Source organism: Epinephelus moara, chromosome 2 (genome assembly GCF_006386435.1).
Source record: "Epinephelus moara isolate mb chromosome 2, YSFRI_EMoa_1.0, whole genome shotgun sequence".
In the NCBI taxonomy this organism is placed as follows: Eukaryota; Metazoa; Chordata; class Actinopteri; order Perciformes; family Serranidae; genus Epinephelus; species Epinephelus moara.
In genome coordinates, this window is record NC_065507.1 from 15,885,483 (window position 1) to 15,894,346 (window position 8,864).

The 8,864-nt window shown below is 42.3% G+C and overlaps 1 protein-coding gene across 1 annotated transcript in view; it reads left to right on the plus strand.

Moving 5' to 3' along the window:
* Positions 1-3,023: 3,023 nt before the first annotated feature.
* Positions 3,024-8,864, plus strand: part of grm5b (glutamate receptor, metabotropic 5b) — an 83,863-nt gene continuing 78,022 nt past the window's right edge. Inside the window, exons 1-3 of the mRNA XM_050067536.1 lie at positions 3,024-3,224; positions 4,443-4,880; positions 5,094-5,208. Coding sequence (XP_049923493.1) covers positions 3,051-3,224; positions 4,443-4,880; positions 5,094-5,208 — 727 coding nt within the window. The 5' untranslated portion in view covers positions 3,024-3,050. The remainder of the gene's footprint in view (positions 3,225-4,442; positions 4,881-5,093; positions 5,209-8,864) is intronic.

The window sequence follows — 8,864 nt, forward strand, 5'->3', positions numbered from 1 at the left end:
AAACTGTCCCCGATCCCCTGCTGTTTACGGTCAATTAAACTGCTCCATTGCAGTGAAGTAAAGTATTTGTGTAGCTCTGAGGTTAAGCAAATTGTAGGGATGGCTACTTCAAAGTTTACTCAGGGGAGGACTCTGATGTCCCCCTATTTGGCTGACTGTTAAACACTGTATGCTTGGTGTGTTTCTCATAGCTAGATGTGTCCTGTATGTCTGTTGGAATCATCCACTTAGAGGTTGACTTGCACACATTTTGCAAAGGGGATTCCTCACTTTTGTCTCACCTCTGTTTGTAAGTCATCACAGTAAATGGATGCGCTCTATAATTCATTAAAGCAAGGCACATGCAATAGTCTACCTTCTGTGCTAAAACAAAGGGAATACAAAACACCCCTGAATGCACAGTTTTTGCCAAATTGTTTGTTTCAGCCTCGAAAACAATTCACACTGTAATGATAACAATGGAAGGGGGCCCAATTTAGAGAGAACACCCAAAGCCAGTGTTAAAGTAATACCAATAAAGCAGTGGGAGAACAGGCCATAACATACAAAGTTTGATTTGGTGAGAGTCGAGGGGCAGACACTTAAGGATTGACATACGGTACACTCATGGCGTTTTTTGGTGCTCATCATGGCTTTTACTACTCTACTCTTCAAGGACCAAAACAAAAATAAATTAAAGACAGAAATGGGACTGCCTGAGGTTTTATGTGACCTTGTTGGTGTTACAGTTTTACAAGCGAGTGCTGTATAAAACTTGTCAGACGACCAAAGATTCCTCACAGCAGCTGTGAGGTGTGATGCGCTGTTGTGGTTGTGTTATTGATATTATGCACAGTGGAGACTAGGGGTTGGAATTGCAGTGTAAGTCAGCAAGTCATGATATGAAACTATCACAATAAGTTGCATGACAACGGTGGCAGTGTTTCTCACAGAATTTGAATTAATGTGTGGCGGTAGCTGATGACAGGAAGGGGGTCTCCTTGTGTCCCTTTATATCATTCTGTGGTTTGTGGGTCCGTGAGCGCAGTGCAAAGCGAAAGTCTTCAAGTTTTTTTTCTTTTCTTCTCATCAGCAGCAGTTCGGGGGGTGTCAGGGTTGCAGAGTTGATCAGATTAATTGATAAAAGAGAGGAGCAACAGCTGCAGACAAACTGCTCCAAAAATACAAAATCAATATGTAGCGACAGATGTAATACTTGATGCATTGCTAGACAGTCATTTATGATACATCACAACATCTAACTAACTGAAGAAGGAAAAAACACCCCTAAGAAGGCAAAAATGAGTGATTATGTATTTATTCACTGCATTGTGGTGTCACTTTCACAGATTTTAACAACTTAGATGAAAAAAAAATGACAAAAAAGTGCATAGAGTTTATGCTTAGTGCCTCTAACACACACACCTACACACACACCCTGTATTTGTTGTAGGCTGACTGACAGATGTGCTAGCATTAGCCATTTTTCCCATGATAATATCAGGATAGCGATGAACCTGGTGGCTATGCGTGTTCATCGTGTTTGCTGTGTTCATGGAACCGTTCTTGCATGTCACGTTGCCTTTCAATTTTGTTTGTCCCATCTGTGTTGTAAAAGCCGAGATGATGGGGTGCCTCTCTGATTCGTTTTCCCCCGCTGTTCATACCATTCCCCATTTCCTCGTCTGAGTTTCCTCTGCATTGCAAGCTGTTTAACTTCTGTTCACTTCACCCTCATTCATTTGTTAAGTGCCACCATGAGAAGTCATAGAGTGGCAACTCTGGTTCCAGTGTGGTTCCAGGCAATGTGTTGCAAGGCGAAGTAATACAGTATATTCCTGCATGGATATTTTGTCCCACCCCTAGTGGTGACTGTGGGGACGCCGCTCAGTCACAGTGATTTGGAGCTGTGCATCAGGAGGAACAGGACACGGCTGTAAAGCTAGTCTGGACTCTCTAAAGCCTCCCTACATAAATCAAGAGTACTGTTCCAGAGCAGATTCTCTAGTCATCACATTAAGCTTCATTAAGGACAAACAGTAACAGCTCATTATGTTGGTCACTATAATGGCCGATGCAATGGTCATTATGTTGATTTCATTACAGTTTGCATCCCCATTTCAATTAACCATCAAGTGTGCTGAGACTGACATTTGCTGTGAAATGAGTGCACACACACACAGTGTCAAGTGAGAGTGATATGAGTTTAAGCTTTAATTTACACAGTTTTCCCTCGCAGTAGTAGCGGAAAAGACAAAGTGGGATGTCTTTGGAACTCATTCATATAAATGTGTTTCATTTTAAACTTGACTGATGGTCTGATTTAACCAAAATACTTGATGAATACATGTTTGCCTGTTTGTGTGAGGTTTTATGAATAGACATCAAATTCTCATGTTATATTTGTTAACGCATTTCCCCATTTTGCCATACAGTGTACAATATGATCAACTAAACTTATCTTAATACATAAACAACATCAAACTCGTAACATATGCGAGATTGGGGGGGTATTTAATCAAAGATTATAAATGCTTATGCAAAAGAATGTGATATTGGAGATCTATCAAGCTTGAGCAAAGATGGGGGATTGTATCTACAGACTGTGATTATGTAGACGTAAATAGATCAAGCAGCTGAAATACAAACAAGCCAGTGTGGCCAGCATGCCTGTGAAATCCAGCACCAACTGAGATGTTGAAATTCTAACAAAGTCTTTTCTGCTCACAGGTTTATGTGAACATGTCTGTCTGTCACCTGTTACTGTGGAAACCAACTCTACCTTATAATTGGGGGAGCCTGAAGTTGTTTCAGCCATTGAGACTTAGCCCACATTTTCTTTTGAATTTCCCAGGTTGCAATGCTGCACCTGTCTCGGCTGTTGCAGTGATGATCTCACCTTGAAATCTGAAGGACGGAAAGACAAGTCAGAAAAAAGGAATATACTGAAATCATCCATTCTCAAAAACTCCTCTGTGCCAGGAGCTCATGCCATGGCCAGGAAAAGTGTTTCTCGGACAAGTAGTTTCCTGTGACGGCTCTACGCGACACATTTGACATCTGCTTCTCCCATGTTACCTCAACGGACCACGATGATGATTTGGCTGCTGCTATCTCTGTCCTTTTGGGTGGCATCTAATCAAGCTGACTCTGCACAGTCTGAACGGCGAGTTGTAGCACACATGTCTGGTGACATCATCATTGGAGCGTTGTTCTCTGTCCATCATCAGCCTCCTGCTGACAAGGTAATTTTGTGTCTGTGTATGTCTGCAGGATGGTTTGTGTGTTGTAGACATAGGAATTCAGTTTTTGCGACTGTAAATCTTGTGTAATGTAATGTGTAATCGTGCTGAGTTTTAAATGAGGCACTTTGGAAATGTTAAAGAAATTAAGACTTAAATAGGTAAAATTATGGTGAGAAAAAATATTGGAGATGAGTTTTGATGTTAGTCTGCTTATTAAGACCCAAAGAACACATTCAATTTGTCGAATGGGTACCTCTTTGTGTCCATGAACGTTCAACCTCCATTAGCTTCTCCAGGAACCTGCAATCACCCACTGACATTTAAGCTTTTCCCCCATCTCATTATAGGTAATTGCAAACAGGGAAAAAAATAACACTTTGAACATGGCAGCCATGTGAACATAATAGAGCAAAGAACTCCTGCACACTGTCTTCTACATTTGCAACAGTCAAAAAAATTATTGGTAAAATTTTTTTAGATGCCTTAGAAGACCTTCATCCGCTTATTTTACAAGACAGAGGGAGAGACCATCTTAAAGGTCCAGTGTAAGATTTAAGAGCATCTATTTGCAGAAAATGTATGTAATATTCAGAACTGTCAGTGCTTTTATTGTGGCTCAGAGGAAGAGCAGGTCGTCAAGTAATCAGAAGATTGGCGGTGGGATCCCCAGCTCCTCCAGCCAGCATGTCGAAGTATCCTTGGGCAAGATACTGAACCTCAAATTGCTCCCAATGGCTGTTCCGTCAGTGTGCGAGTGTGAGTGAATGGTTATTGAGTAGCAGGTTGCAGCTTGTATGGTAGCCTCGGCCACCAATGTGTGAATGGGTGAATGTTACATGTAGTGTTAAAGCACTTTGAGACTAGAAAAGTGCTATACAGGTGCAATCACACATAATAATCACATCACGGCACCATAGGCCTACTATGTAAATAGACAACATCATATACAAAATACACATTAAAGGTAGCATAAATGTACATAATTATAATGAAACCACTTGACTATAAAACCAATATTAATCCAGCAGTGAAGCACCCGTGTGTGAAAAGCACAAGTTAAAAAAAATGTGCCTAACTGTTTATTCACTCTGGTTAAAATATGAAAATGTTTCTCAATAATTACTGCCATCATCAGTAATGACAACATTTAGACAGTGTTATCTAAACGCCAATTCAATTAGACTTGATTTGATGTCTTCTTTCACCCTGCCTGCACAGGTACACGAGCGCAAGTGTGGCGCAGTGCGAGAGCAGTATGGCATCCAGAGGGTGGAGGCCATGATGCACACACTGGACCGCATCAACACCGACCCGCACATCCTTCCCAACATCTCCCTTGGCTGTGAGATCCGGGACTCCTGTTGGCACTCTGCTGTGGCTCTGGAGCAGAGCATTGAGTTCATACGGGACTCGCTTGTCTCCTCCGATGAGGCCGAGGAGTGGGGTGGAGGAGGAGCCTGGGGTGGGGGAGGAGGTGGAGGAGCGACGATGAAGTGTGCGGACCCCTCTGCCACTCCAATGCGGGGGAAAAAACCCATTGTGGGTTTAATTGGACCGGGGTCGAGCTCAGTTGCCATCCAAGTCCAGAACCTTCTACAGCTGTTCAACATACCACAGATTGCCTACTCTGCCACCAGTATGGACCTCAGCGATAAGGTGAGACCATGTGCTTGCAGACAAATTTCTACATCACTGAAGTTGTACAGACGTAGGCCCATAAATGCAAGAGGGAATCAATTAGAGAGATGATGTATTACTGCTACTTTAATGTAACTTTAATGTAATTGTGTAGAATTACCCATTACCGAACTGAATGTTCTAGATGCTCCTGAATAACTCTTGTCATTTATTTTATTTCCATTGTTTCAGAGCCTTTATAAGTACTTTATGCGGGTGGTGCCTTCAGATGCCCAGCAGGCAAGAGCTATGGTGGACATTGTCAAGAGATACAACTGGAGCTACGTGTCTGCGATACACACTGAAGGTACAACCACCCACACACTCTGTCTCTGACTTTTAAACTCCTCTTCCAAACTCAGACACGCACACACAGACTCTTGTCTTTTCCTTTTTCGTGTTCTCTCGTCCTCTCTCTGCCTCTGCCTCATTATACTGCGTGCTTGACTCCTCATTACATTTATTTACCTGGATCTTATCCAGAGTGGCTTAAAATAAATGGACCAGTTAGTCCAAATAGAAAGTCCTTGATTGCTCTCAAATATCCAATTGTGAAGACAATTGTGATGCCTTTCAGAATGTAACTTTTTGAATAATAAGAGCAAAGGAGAAAAAGCAGAAAAGTTTTTGTAGGAGTGTTTTCAGCGCCAGAACAAGAAGAAAAAGGAAGTCAAGGTAGAGAGGAATCTAGAAGACGAGGGTTGTAGCAAACATGCAACAAAACAGAAGGAAGTGTTTTTTTAAGAGATGAGTTTTCAGGTCACTGAAGTAAATATAATTTTAAAAATGAATCATTGTAGCCGGGATGAAGACAGCTAGAAGCCAAGAAGTTGATGAAGCAGTAGTATCCAAAAACAGCAGTGTGGATCAGCAGGTGATTGCTTGAGGATAAGGAAATGAATGGAGTCACAAGAACAGGTGGTTGCTACACTGCCAGAAATAAACAAATGGGCATAACGGAGGGAGACGGACATTATGCCAAAGAGCATGTCAAAAAAAAAATAGAGCATCAGATGCCACTGAAGTCAGAGTTTAAAGTATCTTAAATCCCCAATGATGAATAACAAGAGAGAAACACACGGAGACCTGCAGGAGGATTGGAACACATGATTGATTTTGGCATTATGTATTTGATATAGGCGTGGAGATTTACTGCACACACTGACTTACTCACTCACTCTGAAGGTGGTGTTGAGTTGAGTCAGTTGGACGTCTGGGAGATAGTGTGACAGCTACAGGAACTGGAGGACAATGCAGTTACACTGTCTGTGTGTGTGCATGTGTCCACCGAGAGATGGCTTGTTGAACCTGAAAGTGTGATCAAGAGCGATAAACACGCGCACACACACACACACACACACACACACACACACACACGTGCGCGCTGAGGACTCGATCCTGGCCTCTGGCATTGCCTGAGGGCTTTACAACAGTATTTGAGGTATGAAGGGTAAGTGTGTGTGTGTGTATTAACTAGGGATGGGTATTGAGAACCAGCACTAAATTGGTACAGGTTCCTCACACGTCAGTACAGAAATACCAATGAGCTCCTGGACAAACAGTGCTGCTATTGGTATTTATGTAGCATGAATTCATTCTAACATAGCGGGCATTTTCAAATTCCTGACGGTGCCCTCATGATGACAAAGCTGCCGGCGTCATGTGATTACATTTGACATTACATAACAGAATGTTTAAATTCTGTGGTCTCCAGTCATAGCTAACAAATGATCAATCTGGGCTAACATTAGGAACCTTTCTTCTTTATCTGTTGCTGTTCACTTCCGAGGAGCTCAAGGACTTAAGTTCTTTGGTCATTTGTAATACTGGTCAAATTTTTGGAAGTGAAGCAGCTGAATGTTTTCACCTCTTTATGCCATGTCTTTATTTTTTGCACCACTTTATGGGTAAAAAGAGTATTACTAAGAGTCCGTATTGATAAGCAATACGACATAGGGTCCAGATAGGGCCATTTTCTTCCATCGGCCACTGTAGTTCACCTACATGCCTGCCACACTTCTGCAACCTCACCGCTAGATCCCACTAAACCCTACACACGAGACCTTTCGTTAAACCTTGCAGAATTATATTACCATTTATTCTAATTCTTCCAATTTAAAATGTGATTTCTCTGCAGACGTTCAGACACTGTTGCAAATCTGTCTACATTTACGTAAATGATGACAGACACCTCACCCTGCATATCTGTAACAGTATGTGACATTTATTTTTGTCTCCTCACGAGACCGATCTATATGAGAGTGTGTGTGTGCGAGCTTGCTGGTGTGCTGCTATTAATCTTAGACAGGGAGCGTGTACGTGTAAAGGCATTTGTGTTTGAGAGAGTGCTTGTGGCTGTGTGTGCAAATGTGTGTGTTTGTCAGGAAAGTATCGGTCCTTGTATTTCCTCAGACAAGCGTGTTTGACCTTGGAACTGGTCCTCGAGGTCGACTGCTGCCTTCTCAAACACAATCAGTCTCAAACACGGAGAGAGGGAGGGTGGCAGAGTGGAGACTGAAAGAATTAGGAAGGGATAGGAAAGAGAGAGAGAGCGATAAGGAAGAGAGGAAAGGGATAGGGAGGGCATTGGAGGAATGAAGGGAGAGGACAAGAAGAGGGGGGTAGAGGGAGGGGAAGGCTGGGAGGAAGACGAGGGAGGAGGGGACAAAATGAAGGGTTTATGGAGGGAAAGGAAGAAAAAATATCGGGGATGTGGGACAGAAGGGGAGGAAGACAGAATGGGGAGAGCAATGATAATAGTGCCAGAAAGCCGCCATAGATAAGAGAGCATACAGGAGCTGCAGATTCAGAAAAGGGGGGTGGGAGGGTACTCATTAATTCTCTGCATTAACATTTTGCATCTGGAGGCAAGAGACGATAGAAATTGATATGCAAGAAACTGAATAATACATGTAATATCAGCACAGTAATTATATTCGCGTAATGAAATAATGTTATTGGAGAGTATCGTGAGTATTGGGGACATCGTATCTATCATACATGCCAGAATATATGTATGTAATGTGTGGATTTTACAACTGTTTCTGGGCCATTTGTAATGAAAAGAGGTCTCTCTGGGCCATGGCGGGCACCAGGAGTTTTAGTCTCCGGTGCTAAGTAGGAGCTTCACCAATATGTGGGGTGCTAAGAAAAGACTCAATTTTCATTACTTTAGAGTCATTTTCCAAGGAAGTCCTCATTTTATCAATGAAAGCAGATATGGCACACAGCACGTTCAGTATAAATGTAGTTTTTAACCGAATTTGGCCAACGAATATTCAGCAAAATAGCTTTAAGCCTTGTTTAAGTGACCAAGGCAATGACAAAAATGTCTGTCATGTGCAAAAGTGAAAGACTTCAGCATCTTTATGTCCCTGCTGGACAGATCTTTAATAAAACTGTTCTGTACAGTAGAAAGACACAAACATTTTTTTAATTGGTGCTACATGACCAGAGAAAACGACTGTGGCATTCATGTTTACTCAAGAGCGAGAAAACCTACAACTACCGGAATGCACTGCACCGCACCTAACCAGTAAACACTCTCGCACTAGTGTGTAACGTAATGCAAACTCGTCCGTTTGACACAGTGGCATCCGGCTGGTAACACACAAACTCGTAGTACAGTTAAATGGTAAGCTAAAACATGTTACCGAAAACATCTGATGCTAGAAATAAGTGATGCGGACTTTGGTCAGAGTTTGAGGAAGAGAGGGGGGCAGTTCTGTCTCTTGATCCACTTCTATACTCTTTGTGTCCATGGTGGCGGCATTGGTGGAGGGCAATATGACAACAGAGTGCCGAAGTCACGCCCCTTCCGGTAGAGCTCATGGGACCTTAGATCGGAAAAAATATGAATGGCAGTGAATGGGGAGAGCAATATTATCTTTTGTTCCCGTTTGAGTTGCGACATGAAATCTAAATATGTTGTTAATGAATTTAAAACATACATTTTAAGGTCAA